This window comes from Trachemys scripta, chromosome 3 (genome assembly GCF_013100865.1).
Source record: "Trachemys scripta elegans isolate TJP31775 chromosome 3, CAS_Tse_1.0, whole genome shotgun sequence".
NCBI lineage: Eukaryota > Metazoa > Chordata > Testudines > Emydidae > Trachemys > Trachemys scripta.
In genome coordinates, this window is record NC_048300.1 from 98,418,531 (window position 1) to 98,439,938 (window position 21,408).

The 21,408-nt window shown below is 39.8% G+C and overlaps 1 protein-coding gene across 3 annotated transcripts in view; it reads right to left on the bottom strand.

The window, feature by feature from the left end:
* Positions 1–1,290: 1,290 nt before the first annotated feature.
* The window catches only part of STX11 (syntaxin 11), a 41,770-nt gene continuing 21,652 nt past the window's right edge, over positions 1,291–21,408 (bottom strand). For 2 of the 3 annotated variants that reach the window (XM_034765491.1, XM_034765490.1), the window contains one exon: positions 1,291–4,687. In XM_034765491.1, the coding sequence (XP_034621382.1) occupies positions 3,816–4,682 (867 nt within the window). In that variant the 5' untranslated portion in view covers positions 4,683–4,687 and the 3' untranslated portion in view covers positions 1,291–3,815. Of the gene's footprint in view, positions 4,688–8,734; positions 8,842–21,408 lie in introns of all 3 variants that reach the window. The other variant, XM_034765492.1, reaches the window with a different exon arrangement.

Genomic DNA, 21,408 nt, shown 5'->3' on the forward strand with positions numbered 1-21,408 from the left:
CTTCCATTGCCTACCTTGTTTTATAAATGCACTGACACGCTATCAACCCCCTTTTATCTTCTTCCCCCACTCATCCTACAGGGACATGACACTGTGTTTCATTCTCTAACTACAGTGAAATCCATCCTTTCCAAAACACTACATAAATGATGACAAGGCAAGGTCACAGATGGGTAAAGTCAAAAAGCACAGCATTAAGCAATACATAGTTACAGGAAACAGAAGTCTTAAATCCTGAAAGTAGTTCACTATTTTACATATGGTTCTACAACAAACATGGAACTGAAATTAACTTTGAGGAATTCCACACCGGTGTTTCCATAACTTCCAGCTCTAGTTCCCACCAGCTGGAAGGTGAACTACGTTCTCTTCTCTGCCTCACCCCAACTCTCCAAGATTTGAAGGTCAAGCTCTCTGTATGCGTTTTGTACCCAAATTCTTTTTGGCTCAAACCTCACCATGATACATAGTGTTTTGCAGGTCAAATTTGGACATCAGTTACACCTGTGCAACTCCATTGTTTTCTGTAGTGCTTGTATGAGTATTAATGGCCAAACCTGGCCCTCCACTTAGGAATTAGTTAAGAGTTTTATTGATGATGCACAAGACAGAATATATGCTAGCTCACTCTCCCAGAGCTGTATTGACTCTGCAATGCACATTCAAACAGACTACAGTACTCGAGAGATTTAATATTGTTTGTTGCTGGAGCAGGTGAGTTTAAAAAGCAACTTTGCAAGCTTTAGCTTTCTTAAGAATATATTTGACAAGATAATTTTATAGTATATTATGTAGCTCTCCATTATATACTATCCAAGGTGGAAAAACTCTAATAGGGGATTGCTAAATCACAGCCGTTTGGATGCATGCAAGCCTTAACTATTTTCACAACATAACTATTTTTCTTGTTTCAAAATAGGTTTCTTCTTCTTCCTTATCTCAGTTCCTTTTCTTGCGTGCCAGTGAGGATGCAGCATTAGAATGGAAATTAACAGTGTGATGTTTTAAATATTATCTTAAGGATCTCTCAGAACGGCTGCATTTAATTTGTTCCCCTTCTTGCAATGGAGGAATGTTTAAGATTTTCTGAAAAAACATGAAGTGTGAGTTACATTAGCAAGGAAGACTAGCAGAACATTTTTTCCCATTAATGTTTCAGGCACATGTATGAGTTGATGAAAGAAGGACAGACAGTTTGGTAATGTGACTTTTTCCAAGTTCCACAGAATATCAATGTGCAAGTAACTATTTAGATCTGCTGATTCAAGGTGTGACTCTCTGTATCTTTACCATTACACTGAAATACGTTTATTGCATTTCTAGATACACACATGTACAAAAAATACAATTTGAACACTTACATAACTATCATAAAAGGGGGAGGAAAAAGATACAATAGACAGCAAATAGATTCAGGTTTTCTGTGGCCTGATTTAAGTCTAGATTCGGATATCCTCATGCACATGTACCTTTCTTCAGGAACAGTCTGACTTGATTGGGACTGCTTATGGAGTACTAAGTATTAAGGTGCTACTCAACATGACAACGCCTCTTAAATATTAGTAACTGGTGCCAGCCAGTACATTTTACACCCCATTCTCTTCCCCCTTACAGTTCAGATTTGAATTGTTTGCATTTCCCCCAGCAAATGTAACACTGATGGCTTCAAGACTTTACTGTATACCACAAACACCCTCTTGTTTGAGGCTCATTCGTACCCTACATAAATTCTATCTAATGAATACATGCAAATACAGACACGGGTGCTTAATATAATATTTAGTTCAAAGCAAAGTGACTTTCATCTTGAGAAAGAAAAAAGTTCTTGTCCACAGTTCTTCATCCAATGCCCTCATCCTCCATGTGGCAAGCCTGCCCAGCAAGAAACATTTTCTTGCTAGGCACAGAAAGCTTAGAAGTGAGTATCCATTTGTTTTTGCAAGGCCTTATTGTTTTATAAGTAATTTAAAAGAATTTGTTACAATAGACATTTAGTGTGCAAAAGACAGAAAGAGGAACCTTTCATTGTGAAGGGTGCAGAAGGATAGCTGGGTGCATCTGGGCAGGAAATCACCAAAATACAAATGTGAAATGTTAAAATAATATATTATTAAAAAGGACAAAAAAGGGGAAAAAGTTAACCAAACAGAAGATCTTTGAAGTCACTAACTTCTGGAGGAAAAAAAAAAAAAAAAAAAAAAGTCTTGTATGAGTTCAAAGTACCAATAAATCACAATGTAGCAGAAAGCTGCTTAAAAATACTGTAGTTGGAATATTGTGCATACTTTTGGCATTGCCCTCTGTTCTCAGTAGGGCTAACAGAGCTCAAAGGTCTTCAAAAGGAAGGGACAAATTCTTCAGCTCTCAATCAAGTGAAACCAATGGGAACTATAATCAATTAAGGACTTCAAAATTCGGCCTTAAATTTCTCTTCCTCCCTTTTTGTCCAAACCTAATATGGTCAATCAGAGAAGGTTTTAGAAGGAGGAGGGAAAACTTTCCAAACCCAATAAAAGGAAGTGTCATTTTGACTCCAAAATGTTGGCTCATACAGGAGTATTGAATAAAGGGGTCTAGTCTCTTTTCAATGTGCAGTTGTCGCAGAGGCACAAGACAGCCCCATCAGTCTTCATAACTAACCAGAGTAAACATTGTTATTAATACCTTCATGTTAACATATACAAACACACAATATCAATACATTTTCTTACAAAAATAAGCATCTATTTACAAGGTAAATCTGTCGCTACAACTTCAAATGTGTGTGTGAATCTCTAAAATGTTGCATTTGCCCTCCAGACAAGTGTCCATTTATGGGTGTTAAGTCACATTTGAGAGGAGATAGTTGCATTATTTATTTACAGGGCTAAAAAATCTTTGAAAAAAGTTTGCCATGACCATTTTCAGTCCTCCAGCAGACTACATTACAAACTTAAAGACAACAACATTAAACAGAGTATTTAAATGACTAAAGTAAAGAGTCAGTTGAAGAGAGGTCTTAATTTTTCAGTGTTTCCTGTGACCTGGTCAAAATTCTGGTGTGTTCACAATGATGAAAGGGATTGGGGGGAGGGGGAGGAGGGAGTGAGGAAAAAAGAGGAATGACCACTTCTTGGGACTGAGTTTGATCTTATCTACACTGGAATAGATCAAAATTCGCTTCATTCATTTCAAAGGAGTTCCACTGGTGTAAAACCAGTGTGAGATCAGAATCAAGCTCCTTGTGTAAAAAGGTTTAAGAAACTAATTCTATATTTTCTGTTATTAGTGTAACAGACTTACTGTTTCTTCAAATGAATGTGGCAATGAATTGCTCAAGGATTGCATCATGTGGGCTCCAAGTTTCCTAAAGGCAGGCAAACTTATGAAGCACCACAGAATTACATCACTACAGCAATAGAGCTGTACCCCATGCAATCTCACTGTGGAAGATAGAAAATAGCCACCTCGTGGCACACCAACACTCATCCTTCATCGATTAAGCTATGAGCCTTTCATTCATTCTTTAAATTAGGTGGTGTCAGATTGGAGCATATATCATTTTATGAGGCTCTCAAGCACTCTAGCCTTGATTATAGCCAAATCGGTTAGGCTTGAATTTTTTTTTTTTTGTTAAAGATAATAAAAATGATTTGCCAGCAACATTTGGCTTTTATTAGCACATAAATGTGCTTAAGGCATCTAAGACAAGGGGTAATCACCCCAATCCCCCAAAACCAACCCTGTTCCAAAGAGTAGCCCATTTTAAAAAGCACTATTTCAACTGTACATTCTTAGGGCACATTCAAGTTGGTCTAATGGCTTGAGTAGGAGAATCAGCTTTTGCAGCATGACAAGCAACAGCAGAGGAGTGTTCGACAAGGGTGTTTCCTCCTGTATTCCAAAGCTTTCCTGACCTGACATTTAGCCTCTCCTACATAGTCCTCAACTTTTTCCACATTCAGTTGAATGATGTCAAAGGTGTCGGCCTGTTGCTCCACCAGTAGTGCCACCTGCAGAAAGAGCTCATGAACCTCCCTGATGCGACTCTCCAACTTCATCAACTCTTTGTGTCGCGTCTCTATCTCGTTCAATGCTGCACGAGCCCCTCTGACATCAGACAGGAGATTCTCAGAGAAAACGTCCCACTTGCCTTGCTCGATCATGTCTTCAATCTGGTTTCCAGAAACATCCTTGCCCATGATCTCCAGCTGTCTCTGGATCCGAATCTTGCAGTTCTCCCACTGGTTCATCTCTGCCTCATTGTACTCAAACATGGCTTCCTGAAAGGCATGCATGAGGTCAACATAGTGATTCTTTGATACACGGGTTATGACAGACATCGTGCCATGTTTTGTTTCTGCATCTTCACTGAAGTCTTTCATTGTCTGGAGTTTCCTGTGGATGCCTTCTCCACGGGCCTTTATGTCTTTGGCGATGCTGTTAGTATCTCGTTTGATACTACTAAGACGGCGCATGGAGGTAAGAAAGCGATTATTTTGTTTACCTAGCCGTTTGACGTCCTCTTTCAAGTGCAGGTTGTCTGTTCTGATACTCTGGATATCTTTGTAAAGAGCTGCGAGGGCATAATCAGTCTCAAATAGGAGGGTTTCATGAGGTAAACTCTCATCATCCTCATTGTTAGGAAACTGTTGGTTATAAAGCCTAGCTAATTCATACAGTTCACATAACCGGTCTTTCATCCTGCCTGTAGGCAAAGAGGGTTGGGGAGAAGGGAAAAAAAACAAAAACAGAAAAATTAAAAAATGTATTAAATAGAATATATTTTTTTAAGTTTCACATTTAAAATATCTTTGCATAAACCACCACAAAATACCACCCTCTCAACTTCCCTGCATCACTTGACACATGTCACTGGATTAGAGGTGCTAAGACACTGGCACTTGAGTTCCCTTGTGGTAGCAATAGGGCTCAGTAATATTTTCCCCCTCTTTTTTAATCATGCATTATTGAAAGCTGTACATCCAAAAACCTGTCAATAGTTAAAATAAAAAAAATTGCCATGATTCTTGTAAACAAATAATTAAGGTTTAATAAGAAGCTTGCAGTCATTACTGCTGTGTGTAGAACAGCACACATCTAATTGGAAAAAACAAACAAACAAGATTTCTCTGCACCTAGATGCCTTCTAGACCCTGACCATTTACTGAATCACTAACCCAAATGATCAGAAACCTTAGAATTCTGCCTTTGCAGTTTTTGCCTCAATAAAACCTGTCAACATGTTTGCAGAGTACAAACACATGCACAAAAAATGTGGCAGGGAAAGAACTGGTTACAAGGATTGATATGGCAAAGTTCAGGCTGGGATTTTAGGAAAGAAGCAGAGCACTTAAGGGGATCCATGTCAGCTAAAGCCCAATTCTGGTGTCATTCAGCACACTGAACTTCTGTTAAATTCAGTGAGTGCTAAATGTGGAGCAGACGCAGAACCAACTCTTCATCGAGCTAAATTAAAACTAAACATCAGATTATCCTAGTGGCACGTCTCTTCCATTATTGGAGCACTGTATGTTTATTTTCAAATTCTTGGTACTTGAGACATAAAACTAATCGACAGCCAATACAAGAGATCAAATTTACTAAAGCAAGGTTTCTGTGGCACTGCAATTTAGAAGCTGGAATTCCATGACAGAGCCATTTAAATTAAAGAGTGATTACTGAATTAAATATGTACATGAATAATACAATAAGCACACTACCTCTATTGTTCTATGTTTTGACACTAAACTGAACAATGCTCTGCCTTACATTTTCATTTTTCAAGGGCGTGTCCACACTAGCCTTTACAAAGGTGTTAACTACCATGAATTAGTTGACACTAAATTATTTCAAAGTTTAAAAAAAAAAAAAAAAGCTTAGTGCAGACATGGCCAAGGGGTATAGGGTGTGGACCCAGTGAAGACAGTGACAGTCAAAAATGCAGATTTATGATCTGTTGCATAGTTTTTAAAAGTTAAGGAACAAAAACAAAATCCTAATTGCAGCCCCCTCACACAGTAACTACCCTCTTTGACACACATACCTTAAAGTGTTGTAGAACAGGCTTAGCAGGACTCTTGCTAGGGATTTTAAAGAGCTTTTAAGCCAGAATTCTGCAAATGCTCACGCATACACTTACTTTTATGGATATGAATAATCCCACTTAAAGACACTGGACACATGCAAGTGTTTTCAGGATTGGGGCCTGAGGGCTTGTCCCCAAGGCAAAATTTACCAGTGAAACCAATAAAATTATAGTAGTATAGCCCCAGGGTAGACACTCTTACCTTGGCATAATAGTGGCTTTTTTAGTTTAGCTTTATTCCCTTCCAGGCAATAAGCTAAACCAAAAAAAAAAACCACCACCACATTCTTTACACCAGTACAAGGCTATGTCTACACTGGCAATTGAGCGACAATCTTTCAGAGGTGTTAATTGCCCGCCCCCATCCCCAAAAAGGCAAGTTTTGCTGCAACAAGCACCAGGGTGAACAGCGCGTTGTTGGCAGGAGCGCTATCCTGTCAACAATGCAAACGTCACTCAGTGGGGTGGAAGTTTATCAGCAGGAGAACTGACAAACAGCAGCTATACTGCACAACTTTTCTATACTACAGAAAGCAATAGCATCAAGGTGTTTGTGGTGATTTCAAAATACACACTACAGTAGCAGAAATGAGCTAAAGCACATAAATCTGTCATTTTTTGAGGCCAAAATGGTTTTTAATTTGTTAATTTAAATGCAGTGTTGCATGAGACATCTTCTCCCTCCCTCCCCCCACACACCAAAAAGAAAAAGGGAAAGATAGTTTTGGTCTTGTTAAGACATAGAATTCAGTCTTCCACAAAAAGCTTGTGACAAATTAAGAATGGGGACCTAGCATGAGGTTTTGTTGCTGGGATATTTTTTGTCTCTTTCTGCTTTAAAAGCAGGCCCAGAGCACCTTCTCATGAAACAGAATGATTTACTCCTAACAATTTCAAAGAAGAGGTTTGTCTTCCTGTTCTCATGGTCAGGTTTTATAATCAAGTTTTACATGCCACTGTTAATGAAATGGAAGATGTGAAATAATATGAAATTGATTTGAGCACTGTTGTGAAAGTACTGGAGAGGCAGACTATGGATTCAGCCACACTAAAGGATCAAACTGCCCATGGGAGTACTACAATAGCCTAAATCTAAGATAAAAATAATTGAAAATGAATTCCTTACTCTTAACAGTATCTGAAGTTTTTTAAACTCCAAGAATATTTTTAGAGAATCTAAACTATGCTTCACCATGTGCACCATTTGTTTATTTTCTATATTTCATTCAGTTTAGAGGAAACACATGAACAGGACAGTTTAGACAGTTTTGCTTATAAATTAGTTTCCTTTTTCAGTTATCATGCACTAGCACAATGCTAGAGTGTTTGGGGATAGCCACCACAGGAGACTAGTCAACAACAAAAAACCCAAAAACCCACAGATAGCCACTGAAGTTAATAAACACACAGAAAGTAAAACAAAAACATTTGTGTTAGAGAAATATAAATAGTTATACCCACTTCTCTCTTTAATGACAACTAACCCCTAAAAATGTAAAAAGTAACAGAGGGTCCTGTGGCACTTTTAAGAAGGTGCCACAGGACCCTCTTACTTTTTACATTTTTAGACTAACACGGCTACCCCTCTGATACTTGACACCCTAAAAATGTCTCTCTAAAGTTCAAACTCATCCTCTCCATAGAGGATGAAAGGGAAACTGCTTAAGTTTGGTTCAAGATTTACATTTTGCAAGAACAGCTTATATAAAACCTAGGACCAAGGGAAGCATTTCCACCAAAAAAAAAAAAAAACCACCACACACACAAATAAATCCAATTACATTTTAAATTAAAATAATCATCCCCCAGCAATATTGGGAATGCAACTATTGCAGCATGGAGGACCCAAAAATGAAAGTTTAAACAAACATGTTGATTTTCATTGTCAAAACTGAGAGAACTTAAATACATACATACACGCGCACAAACACCCTCCAAGAAGTAGTGACAAACACACACTTCTAGTGATTTTAGATATTAGTAACATAGGTAAAGAAGTCTGGTCATAAGTTGACAGTGTTCCTTTAAATCCATTCTACATACTAAGGTGTGAAACTAGTGGTGAAGGCTAGGTGAGCTGCAGTCAGTTAAAAATTGACATCTCCGGTGGACTTTTATTTAAAGTTAGTTGGTACTTCTTAGGGGTGCAAAGGTAACCTGACAAAACCCAAAGCTATGCTGTCTTATTGAGAGTGCAGACAGCCTGAATGAGATGAATGTGGTTCATTTTCACCTCTATCAAGTATCACTGTAACCTAATTAACTATGCTGTCATTTTAGCAGCAATAATTCCAGTATGGTTGTATATTGGAGTCTAGTGATGCAAAAAATCTTTTACTGCAGGTCACCTAGCCCATACTCAATTTCAAATGTTATTGAAATACATAGTGATGCTAGTTTGCTTTCACTAGATCTAAAATAAATAAAAGCAATATTAATAGTAAGCCAATTCTCTGGGTGAGGTGCAAAGATACTAAACCAGTGTCAGTTGAGAAAGATGTCCCCAATTAAAATCCCTTAGTAGTGAGTAAGAGGCAATTTGAAGCACATGCAGACATAGTGGCTTCAATTGGAGCACGGCTCCAACTTTAATGAATTAGCTTAATAACACCCTTTTGAGATAAGGGAGGGTCATCATTTTATATATTAGAAAGCTAATACACACACCTTCTCTATAAGGGCACTGTTTCTGAAAGTTATTCACTTCACAACCATCAATATGTCTTCAGCATTGCTATCAAAGTATCTTCAAGAAATGCTCCAAGAATTAATTCCTTTAAAGAGAGCAAAGAGGATTATATAGCTAGATTTATTTACATTGAGATTCTCACATTTGTTTATAGTGTGGACTACAGTTTTAGAGAGACTGCCTTGTGGATCACCTCCCTCCCATTCACAATCAGTCATCATGACACATCCCTGTAGTAACTAGAGAAGTTAACTGTACTTACATTAAAAAAAAGTCAAGCAAGGAGTGCATTTTTAGTAGTCTTAATATGATTTAGCAGTTGGAAGTTAGGAAAGCCTGCACTATGTGACTAGCCAACTCTTTTCTCTCTCTCTCTGTCACATACAGAGTGTTTGATAGAGAGTTGCAGTTCTGGCCCATATAGTGAGTGCTCCCCAAATTAGGTAAATAAGAGGAAAGCTAATCAAACCCAAATTCTAGACGCAACAGAGGCAAAGAGAACTGGATATGGGTCTATATGCACAGGCGGATCATAATTGTACAGTTCAACAATTAGTCTAGGGCAAGATTGTCAGTGCCTATTTAGGTGCCTAAAGATGCAGATACAGTTCTTTTTTTTCTTTTCTTTTTTTGGGGGGGGGGGGGGGGGGGGGAGAATCTTACTAGGTACTTAACTTCCCTAAATCTGATGTTCACATGCGGATTAACAGACCAACAAAGAAACAAAAAACAAACAAAACGAAACCAAACCAAACCTGATGGTGGTCAAAGCCTCCTGTTACAGCCCAGTAACTAGTATTATCAATTTAAGAAGGGAAAAAATATTTACTAAAAGTGGAGTGTGAAAAACAGCTGAGCAGACAAGAGATATAGTTCATAATTCCACACTTACTGTAATGCCACAGTCGACTTAAGAAGATTTGGAATATTACGTTATCAGAGTGGTTGCTGCCAATTCACACTTAAGGAGGAGACAACGTAATATGAAACTATTGTACCAAAACTCCTTCCTGGCAAGGCTGGTTAAAGTGGCATTGTCATGTTAACATACAGAAAAAAATACATTCACAGAATGTTAAAGTTGCAAAGTCAAGCATTAAAAAAAACAAAACAAACAAACAAACAATCTGGGAAATGTCAAGATGATGGTTGTCTGTGCAACTTTCGTTTGCTCCCCTCTTGTCCATATAGCATTGTGATTCAGTCTTTAATTATATGATCACATAATATTTCCTCCCCCACACAGTGTCCCTGCCACATTCACTGAACAGGATGGACTGTGCTCACCAAATGAGCAGCTATTCAATAGTTTATACTCAATGTATGACCTCCGGTTTTATTTATTGCACACCATTTGAGGCCTGCACTGAATATTGTATTAATTTCCTCGTGAGCTTTTCCATGGTACTCACTGTAATATCTCAATGTTCAAAAACATGAAGAATTTATCTTCAGAATAACTCTATGGGGAAAGGTGTTATTGCCCGTTTATAGATGGGGATTTAAGGCACAGAGAGATTAAGGGCAAAACTGTCATTGGTCCACTAGTTTTGGGTGCCCAATCTGAGATCCCTAGGGCCTGATTTTTCAGATAATCGCTTTTGTAGTGCTTCAAATATGTGAAGTACAGCTCCCACTGATTTCAGATGCAGCAGTGCACCTTCAATACTTCTGCGAATCTGACCCCAAGGTCTCAAGTTGGGCACAAGTTAGCAAGGAACACACAATTAGTGGCTACACACGCAAAATTTAGTTTAAGAGATTTGCCCAGCATCTCAGAGCAACTCTGTGGCAGAGGCAGGAACAGAATCCAGTTCTGAATAGTATGTGATCATGTAATTAAAGACTGAATCATAATACACATGCACAAAGGAACTGAATTAAGGCTGCACAGGCAACCTCAATCCTGGCATTTCCTAATTTTTGAATGCTTGACTTCACAACCGTAATGTTCTTTGAATACAATTTTGGTTTTTTTTTTTTTTTGTTTTTTTTTTTTTTGCAATTTTGTAGGTCATCAGCAGATCCGCTATAGATCCACAGAACAGACCTCTTCCACTTGAGTTAATGGGTAGCATTAAGAGGCTGTTATGCTCTGTCCTCCTCCTCTAGTGGCTTGCCCAATCAAACACTTTGCCACTTTTCTTTGTTGTCAGTCAGTTGCAGTACTGTTGGGACTAGGGAATTCTGGGTTCTATTCCAGATTCTGAAAGAGTATGTTCTATGGGTTGCAGACAGCTGCCCCATCTCACCCAGTCTGACCCTGCCATTCCTTCCCCATCTGAGCCCTTCTGTCCACCTTCCTCTGCTCCCATTCTCCCAGAGCCTGCCCCTTTCTCCCTCTGTTCCCAGAACACATCCTCCATCCTGCCTGTCTGCCTCTCCCACTTCACCCCTATACGTTCAAGCACATCAGGATGTTCCCTTTTCACCACACTACCTGGGCACCACCAGGAGGTGCACAGAGCATAAGACAAACACTATTCCTCCTCTCAGTTCTGGTACCTGAAACCACACCAGCCTGCAGGAAAAGTCCTGCTTGGCCCCAATGGCTCTGGGATGGAACATTCTCAGTCACTCCGTATGGCTGGCACATGCAGAGTCTAATCAGCACACAAGAGTTGTCAGGGGCTGGAGCATGCACACTGCAGCTGGAATTTTGAGGAAATTTTGCCCCCAGAATCTAACAAATCTCTATTGAGCATGTATGTGTAAATTACTATTTTCAGAGGCTTGCAACTTGGTCAAAGTTGGGTGGATTTTCACATCAATTGCAAAAGGCACATCCCCAATACCAGAGCAACCCAGCTGCCATATTTCAAATGCCTGCTCCAAGGCACAGAGGCACTAGTGCGTCTCAGCAAAATGGGTATAAATGCTTTTAACATTGTTTTACCAATGCATTTCCCCCAATCTCAGTCTCCCAAAATAGCCGAACCATTTTTAGCTAATTATAAGCAACTGAAAGCAGGGTCTTAAAATGGAGAGTATCGGGCAACCTTAACTATGGGTGTTGTTGTTGTTGTTATAATTAAATAGCACTAGGGCATGAAATATTATTCTTTAACAAGTACAGGCAATAGAATTTGGTCCAGTAAAAGATATTACCTCACCCAACTTGTCTCTCTAATATCCTGGGACCGACAGAGCTACAGTCACACTGCATACATAAGTATTGGCCTAAACATTCACCCTTTGAAGTCAGTGGTAGCACTCCAACTGATTTCATTGAGCCCTATGTGAACAGGTGTGAATATTTTGCACGCTAGCATAAAGACCCTCTTAGGGATATGCAGTACTGTCCAATGCTGTGATATTGTGAGGACCAAGCACAATGGGGGAGAGATTCCAGAAGATTGGAAACAGGCAAATATAATGCCAATCTATAAAAAGGGAAATAAGAACAACCCAGGGAATTCCAGACCAGTCAGCTTAACTTCTGTACCCAGAAAGATAATGAAGCAAATAATCAAGCAAGCAATTTGCAAACATCTAGAAGATAATAAGGTGATAAGTACAGTCAGCATGGATTTGTCAAAAACAAATCATGTCAAACCAACCCTGATAGCTTTCTTTGACAGGTTAATGAGCCTTGTGGATGGAGGGCAGGGAGGGAGAAGTGGTAGATGTGGTAGATCTTGGACTTTTTGATACTGTCTTGCATGGCCTTCTCATAAATAAACTAGGAAAACGCAACCTAGATCGAGCTACTATAAGGTGGGTGCAAAACTGGCTGGAAAACCGTTCCCAGAGAGTAGTTATCAGTGGTTCACAGTCATGCTGGAAAGACAATGAGTGGGGTCCCACAGGGATCAGTTCTGGGTCCAGTTCTGTTCAATATCTTCTTCAATGATTTAAATAATGGCATACAGAGTACTTTTATAAAGTTTGTGGACAATACCAAGCTGGGAGGGGTTGCAAGTGCTTTGGAGGATAAGATTAAAATTCAAAATTATCTGGACAAACCAGAGAAATGGTCTGAAGTAAATAGGATGAAATTCAATAAGGACAAATGCAAAGTACTCAATTTAGGAAGGAACAATCAGTTGCACGCATACAAAATGAGAAATGACTGCCTAGGAAGGAGTATTGTGGAAAGGGATCTGAGGGTCATAGTGGACCACAAGTTAAATATGAGTCAACAGTGTAACGCTGTTCCCTATGAGGGAAGATTGAAAAAATTAGGTTTGTTTAGTCTGGAAAAAGAAGAATTTAGGGGGACATGATAACAGTTTTCAAGTACATAAAATGTTGTTACAAAGAGAAGGAAGAAAAAGGTTAACCTCTGAGGATAGGACAAGAAGCAATGGACTTAAATCGCAGCAAGGGAGGTTTAGGTTGGACATTAGGGAAAAACTTCGTAACTGTCAGGGTGGTTAAGCACTGGAATAAATTGCCTAGGGAGGTTGCGGAATCTCCATCATTGGAGATTAAGAGCGGGTTAGACTGACACCCAGGGCCAGCTCCAGGGTTTGGGCTGCCCCAAGCAGCCAAACAAAAAAAAGCCACGATCACGATCTGCTGCAGCAATTCGGCGGAAGGTCCTTGCTCCGAGCAGGAGTGAGGTCCGTCCCCCGAGCAGCTGCCGCCCCTCTCCAAAGTGGCCGCCCCAAGCACCTGCTTGGTAAGCTGGTGCCTGGAGCCGGCCCTGCAGACCCCTGCCAGGAATGGTCTAGAGAATACTTAGTCCTGCCACGAGTGCAGGGGACTGGACTAGATGACCTCTCGAGGTCCCTTCCAATTCTATGATTCTATAAAAACCTAACTGAAAATGTCCTGGTTTAGCCTTCATTTTTTCATATGCAATTTTTAATATTCATTTTGAAATGTACACTTTCAGGAAGTCTGTCCCTGTAAGGAGTATTTTCCTTTTGCAATTCAACTATTCTCAGACACACACACATTCGGAATGTAGGCTACCTAATTTCTGCAACAGTCAGGTTAGCTGCCTGAAGCTAGATCCTCTCCTGATGTAAATTTTAAATTTAGCCAGCTGAGAATCTGTCCCGTATAGTGATCTTCCCATGACAGAATGAAACTTCTGTCTATTAACAACAACCACAAACAGTTTTCCCATGATGCACAGGAGGGTTACAAATTCTTGATGTGGTATGTGTTGCAATAAGATTGCAACTACGTTTAGCTCTCTGAAATGCCTGGTTACTGAGTGGCTTGGGCAGAGCACACTTTATGTACAAGCAAAGCTGTGTCAGATAATGAGGGCTCTGAATTGATGCAATTTAAAATACCTGTCAAAAGAAGATATTTGCAATAACAGAATTCAGCGGCACAGGTGACCTATTATTCACAGTGCTGCAAGTATTCATTTCTACTATTGCTCCAGTGTTACACATCATGCTGCTTCACTAATTATCCTACCTCCAAGCAGCATTCACCCTCCAAATTTAAAAGAGGCAAAAACCAAACAATTGTCTCTAACTGCAAAGGACTAGTTTCAGTTTAGGCAGAGTTATTACTGCTTGATTCAGGCAGTCAACTAAACCCTGATGCATACCATAGCAGGCCAGATCTTGGATGGTAGATAGCACCAAAAGGTTAATTGATAACCGGAACAAAAAACACCTTTGTTTAAGTTTTAAGATGTACATGTCCAGTGCCCTTGACTTTTGAGAAGGAAGATTAGTGAAATTTCCAGAGCCTTCAATGCTCCATATATTACTAACAGCACTGGGGAAATTCAGTGTATGTTTGTTCCTTTTTTGTAGCATTAATAAATAAATCCACAGAGTAATATTAGTTAATGAGAATTGGTTAATAGCATTTACTTCCTCAAGTACTGGTGAAAATCTTAATACTAAAATGGATGTGGATATAGCAACAGGATATATGGAAACAAAGTGTCAGTTGCCATCTAAGAAGATAAAAACACAAACATTTGTAAAATGCATTTTGAGCCACAATATACATTCTTCTTTCATCTGTAACTTTGTCAAAGAAGCTAAGAGCTAATACATATTGTAATATAAAATACAAAAGAATTGCCATATTAGATCAGACCAGTGGTCGGTTTACTCTAGTATCCTGTCTCTAGCAATAGCCAGTATCCAATGTGTCAGAATAAGATACAAGAAACCCTGCAGTGGACAATTATGAAATAATCTGGCCATAAGGGAAGTTTCTTTTATAATCCATCTCAGTACATTTCAGTAGTTTTCCCACACTGTTTGTGGACAATTCAGTGCTGATGGGCTTTCACCCAGTTAGATCATTTGATTGTCCAAGCATTCCTTTATGTACATATGCACTGTTGCTGTAGCTGTGTTGGTCCCAGAATATTAGAGAGACAAGGTGGGTGAGGTAATAGCTTTTATTGGACCAACTTCTGTTGGTGAGAGAGATGAGCTTTCCTTGGTCTGGCAGGAAATTAGAATGCAGTCACAAGACAGCAGTCTCTCACTGTTCCTTAAATTATTCTGATTTTACGTAAGAGACACATTAAAATACAACTGAAGTGTTCATTTTAAAAGATGTCGACATTGATCTCATGACAATTTTCTAGTGACTTATTTCGGTTATGAAAGTAGTACTTATTGTACAGTAGATTTAATAATTTGTCTGGTGGATGTTAATGCAATAGTGTGATACAACAGTAACGTGGAGAACAGATAACAAATCCATGTTGTAAAAGCTAACAAGATGACTTTCACAGGAAAATGATGATCAGTCCAAAGAGATCACAATGTTGAGTCGAGTGCATCTTGTATATTTTAAAAAGTCACTGTGCACAGTAAGTAGTAGCTGATATTGAAGTTAGTTCTTGAGATCACAGTACACACTAAATCAAATGTTTTGAAATTATGGCCTTTGAATTATAGGAGTAAAAGAGGATCACTAGCTACTGAACTATTTCTTTAGCATTTTTAGAACTTAACACTAGCAGGGAAAGGACGGGGACGTAAGCAGGGAAGCAAGGGCTGCTTAGTGCATCCTGTACTTCTGAAGTTATCACAAGCCTGTCAGCTCCCAGAACATCACTCCCAGGCAGTCCAGAGAAGCAATTTCTCCACCGTAGCCAGAAGCTTGTGGAACTACAGACTCCCATCCCTCAAGTCACTTTTTTTTTTTTTTTCCTTTCTCCCCAAAACTAGCTCTGGACAATGCTACATATACATAGGCAAAGTCATACCCTAGTCATTGGAACTCTGCCTGTCTGCCCCGGAGTGGTTCGAAGGTCTCTTGCTCCTAACATTGGAGTAGAGCATACAGCCTCTAAAACCAGGAAGTGGAGGATTTTATCTAAACATTGAGAATTTTAAGAAAACTTTAATCCTCTCATTCTCCCCAAATTTAGAGATGTAAGTGTATCTTGGGGTGAAAAAAAAAATCATCCTTTAACACTAACTAACATTTAGAGACCTACAGAAATCTCATACAACTATCAAAAATTCATCAACAGAATATTGCAGGTTATCCATTTCAGGTTACAGCTAAGACCTGCTTCCTTTCCTCTCCTATCTGATAGAGAGAGCGAGCTCATCCTCTCTCTGCCTATCCACTCTATGTTTTAAGTTACTCTATGTGGGAGTGTGTCCAGTTGACGAGGTAATAGGCCAGTTCTCTTTTAAAGACTTGCTTACACACTTCTCTTTTCCCTTTCTTAACATTTAATTAAGTTTTTCAGGATAAGCTTGCTTCTCCCCACCCCATCATTTATTTGAATAGCTAAATAGCAAAGTTCTTGAATACTGAGTTCCATCTCAGAGCATGTCATCATCCCAGAACAAGTTAATTACCCATGTCTAATGCCATATCTAATTCCCTGGACATGTTAGCTTTTAATGATGCTTCCAACCTTTGATGGCTTTGTTTATCCAGTAGTCTCAATCTTCAGGATGTCTATTGTCTTCCCCAGGTGACAAGAAGAACTAGGAATCAAAAACAATTAACATTCAAATAGTTGGTGCCTCTAGTACTATGAAATGAGGCACTAACCACTTGAATGTTAATTGCCTGAGTGTCCTGTTTGACTAGTCCACATTTCTGTAATAGTGTTCAACAACTTCAATACAGAGTAAGGTTGTATTGCACCTCCTGAGTAACACTTTCCAGGTCTTTCTATTCATATCTCATATTTCCCAGGCTTATTCCATGACCCTGGGTATCTTGATATTTCCAACATACCATTTATCATGTTATCTGGATGCCAATATTAATGAGTCCCTTACAGGTGGTACCAGCCATCTTCTGCAAGGAATGAGTTTTATTGGACATTTTATCCAGAAGGCTTGGGGTAAATGGGAGTTGGGAACAGAGGATATAGATACATGTATAATTGCTTTGTTTCCTTCCTTGATGTTTTTATATGCCAGCAGTGGGCAAGAATTTGAAATTAAATAATTTTTTATTGTTTGTATTCTAGTAGCACCACAACATGCAAGTCAACATAGGCGCCAGCTTTCTCTGGCGCCGATGGGTACCTGTGCCCCCAGCCCCTGACCCCGCCCCCATTCCAACCCCATCCCCAAAGTCCCCGCCCTAACTCCGCCCCCTGCCCCTATTGGATCCCTTGCCCAAATCCCCACCCCGGCCTCGCCTCTTCCCCCAGAGAGTCATGTTCCCCCTCGTCCTCCTTCCCCCTCCCTCCCTACCCCGCGAATCAGTTGTTTCATGGTGCAAGCGCTGGGAGGGAGGGGGAGAAGCAGGATGCGGCGGTGCACTCGCAGAGGAGGCGGAGGCAAGCTGCAGCAGGGTGGGGCAGGACAGGGAGCCGCCAATGGGTGCTGAGCACCCACCAATTTTTTTCTGTGGGTGCTCCAGCCCCAGAGCACCCACGGAGTCAGCGCATATGGTTCCCGGCTAGTCAGAGTAGAAAGCCAGTTTTATGGTACTCAGCTAGGATTCAAATCTCTTCAAGAGTTAATGAGACCATAAATTAGTTTTCCAAGTTCTCTATGGGAGAATTCTGTACAGCTCATGTATCACTACTGACCAGGTTCCAGCATCCTATGACAGTCTTCGGACCTGGATTAGTAATGAGTCCCTTGGTCATCTTGGTATACAAATATGGGAAAGAAGGTATGAATAGTGGAGTCTAGCGTGCTGGAAGTCACTCTCTGAATTTGACTGATTACAGCTAAGTAAGTTTGGTTTTTGAGTGTCTTATACCAGGGCTGTGGTGATTGAGGGGAGAAAACAAACAAACAAACAAACAAAAAAAAAAAACAACACATTTTATTCACCCTCACTATAAGGCCCATGAACAGAGTTAAGCTTAGCATTTTGGTTTTGCCCCCCCAATACTGCTGATTCCTTTCAACTGAAGACAATATGTCTATGCCAAAAGCATTCTAAGGATTTGGATGAGGGTTGGGGAAGAGGATAAATTAATTGGGTGCCCTTGGGTGTACAGGAAAGTAATTCTACAGGCTTGTACTGGAGACTGTGCATGTCTACCAACTTTTAAAATGGTTTTGCAAGAGGCAATTATCAGAAATACTGAAGGCTTGGGGCTAGTGGCCCATTCTAGTGAATTTTAGCATTTAGAAACAACATCTATTAATCACAAAACTCCTGAGAAAATATTTATTTCTTCAATTTTTTAAAAATACAACTATAGCTACCCACCCAGTGTTCTGGGCTCTTACCCTACACATTATTTAAAAAAAAAAAACCTCAAGATAAAACAAATATCTCTTTATATCCAGTTTGGCAATTAGGTAAAATAGAGCAGAGGAGTTAAGTGACTTGAATAGAGTCACAGAAATCATACATTATGCAAATCATACAGTAACACTTACATACATACCACAAATACAAGCAGTAAGACACAGCCATCCATGCATTTCTGGGCAATTACTATACTTCTTGGGCCTCACTATGAGTCAGTAGGCAAGGTATTAATATTACTAAGCACTTACTCATACTGTAATGCACATAATGTAATGTTGCTGCAATGCTTTGAACATATAATCACCATGATATCCCTGTATGGAAGACAGGATTGAGTGACTGTGCCCATATGTAAGAATCAAGGTCCTGACACACCAAGGAGAAAATGGATCCCAAAGAATAAGCAATTGAATCAACTGTTTGTATAAAAAAAAATGTCAAGTAAGATCTTTTATGAAAGCTTGTAATGTCCTGAACTCAGTGGTCATTAGAATACACGCTCACACACAGGTTATTGTTATAAATGCATGCAGAAATTTGTAATTGTAACTATAGTACATCTAGATCATCTCACAGCAGTGTGGTGAGGCAATCAGGCAGGAAAGACATCTCCCAAGCCAGCTGTTTATACAAAACCAGCTCCAACCACCTACGCTGTCCAGCCAGTAAGAGACAATGGTAGACCATTATGGGAAAACACAAACAATTTAAAACCTGAAAAGAAAATCCCAGTCTCGGAAACCCCCCTGCTCTGTGTCATCGTGAATTACCATACTCTGAGAAAAAGGGAAGGGGGGAAAAAGAATGAACAAACTGCAAACCCTGTTAAAAAGGGAAGGGATTTGAAGTAAAGGCTATCCAGAAACTGAGGGCCAGCAAGAAAGTGGGATGCTGTCTGGAAAGCACTGGATCCCCTCTAGGACAAAGGTCATACTGGGAAACTCTTCTGAGGCAATAGGTAACCTATATTCCCTTCTCCAATAAAAAAAGTGTAAAGCCTGAGATTACATCTTTATTTTCTGTGTAACTCGGATGCATTTGCTTTTCCTTATTATTTCATCTTTGAATCCAAGGATTTTTCTACTAAATAAATTTTGTTTATTTTTACCCCAAGCAGATCTCTATTGTGCAAACTGTATGAAGTGTGTGCGCCAAAGTGAACTAATAATTGGGGGCAGGTTTCACGTCTTTGAGGGTGATGAACCAGAGGGGAAAATTCTGAGTGTCTGATAGTTGACAACTCAGGGAGATGGATTTGGAGGGGAAGAACTCGGACCAAAGGGATTGTTGAAGTCACCATGCAAAACAGTAACGAGGCTGGTGGAAGCCAGAGTGGGACCTTATGCTTGTAAGTTGGCTACTGGTGCCAGAGCACTGACATTGCAGCACAGTATTAAGATGCCCAAACTTACAAAGCAGAACCCTTTATTGGTCTGGGTGATCCCCCAAACATCACACCACATAAGTACAATATGATCATAGAAATGCTATTTCTACTATGAAATAGAATTTATAAATAAACAAGCAAGAGGACATGAAACATACATCGGAGTAGTAAAATGAGGTTGTTAGTGGTTACCAGTCAGATAAACCCATTTATACTGAGAATTCTAAAGATAGACAATTCTGAACAGTCTAAGCTCATAGACCATACCCCATAAACTTACATCCTGGTATAATGAGTAAGAGTGGAGGAAATTTTTAAGTTTCAAATAAAACACTACAGAATTTAGAATGCACATATTGAAATATCATGGGGGGGGGCGGCAATGGGGAGGTTTGCATTCTCATATAGTTATGCTGCTGATGTGACAGCATTTTTAAAACTATCTCCAACATTTTGTGTTACAACAGATTATTGTTCAATAGTATTATTAACCTAAATTAGTGCCTTGATACAGTTAGGGGCCAATTTTGGGGTTTACTGCAACCTCTACAGCAGCTCAAAAGCTATAAAGGGTCCAAAAAGCCAGCTTAACTGGCCCCAGGAGATACCCCCAGCAGTTACACCCACACCCTGCGAACTCAGCACAGGGACATGCCAATAGCTGGAATGCTTTGTACTGATTATTCTGTAGTGCATACCAATCCATGCCAGGGACTTGATCAGCCCCTGTAACAAGAGAGAATCCTGGAAGTGAAAAATCTATTTTTGCAATGCTAGCCTTCCCTTCCCACCCCACCCTTTTCTACACACGCCCTATTACACTTGGAGAGAGAGCACAGATCCTGACCTTTAGTCTATAGCTGCAAAATATTGACAAGCATTCCACTCCAAATACAGAAAATGTAACTACTCTTGCTTTGTTCCACTGGGTCCAATTCTGCATTTCTTCCCAAGGCAAGCCCCTGACTAAAATTAACGGGAATCATGCCCGAGAGCCCAGGAGAGGGTGCATAAATTGCTCTTTTTCTGTGGCAAGATCATGTTGCCCTTATCTCATTTGTGTCTTCAATGCATATATACTCTTCTAGAGTAGATATTTTTCAAGAAGTAAACTGAAACTAATTTGAAGCAGAGGGTCGATCTTGCACTCTAGTTCATTTCAGTCCAGCCATGTGCAAGACCCACAGTCACCCACCCCCTTATTCCCCCAGCCTGCAATTTGAGTTAAAACAGTAAGCCACCATCATGAGGAAGTTGACCTCGACATCTTCTTGTACATTTAAAGCAGTAGCTTGTAATCTGCCTTGGCCACTTGTCATATACAGAGTCGTGTAAAGGCAAGTCAAAGATTAAAATCACCAGCACTGATTAATGAGATCATCCTGCACAAGAAAGATTTCCCTAAATGGGGGGGGGGGGGATGAATTCTCTGTTATACTCCTGGGACACCAGCAATGTTGACAAAGCCTAACTAGGAATATTATCGCATATGGCGCTTAGAATGTCCTTTCCTGATCAAGCATATATAACCTCTCAAGGTGTTTTTCTTGTTTGTATTTACAAATTGACTTCTAACGCACAACTGCAGCCACACAAGTCAGTATCATAAAAGGCTCTGCAGTGCTGATGTTAGAT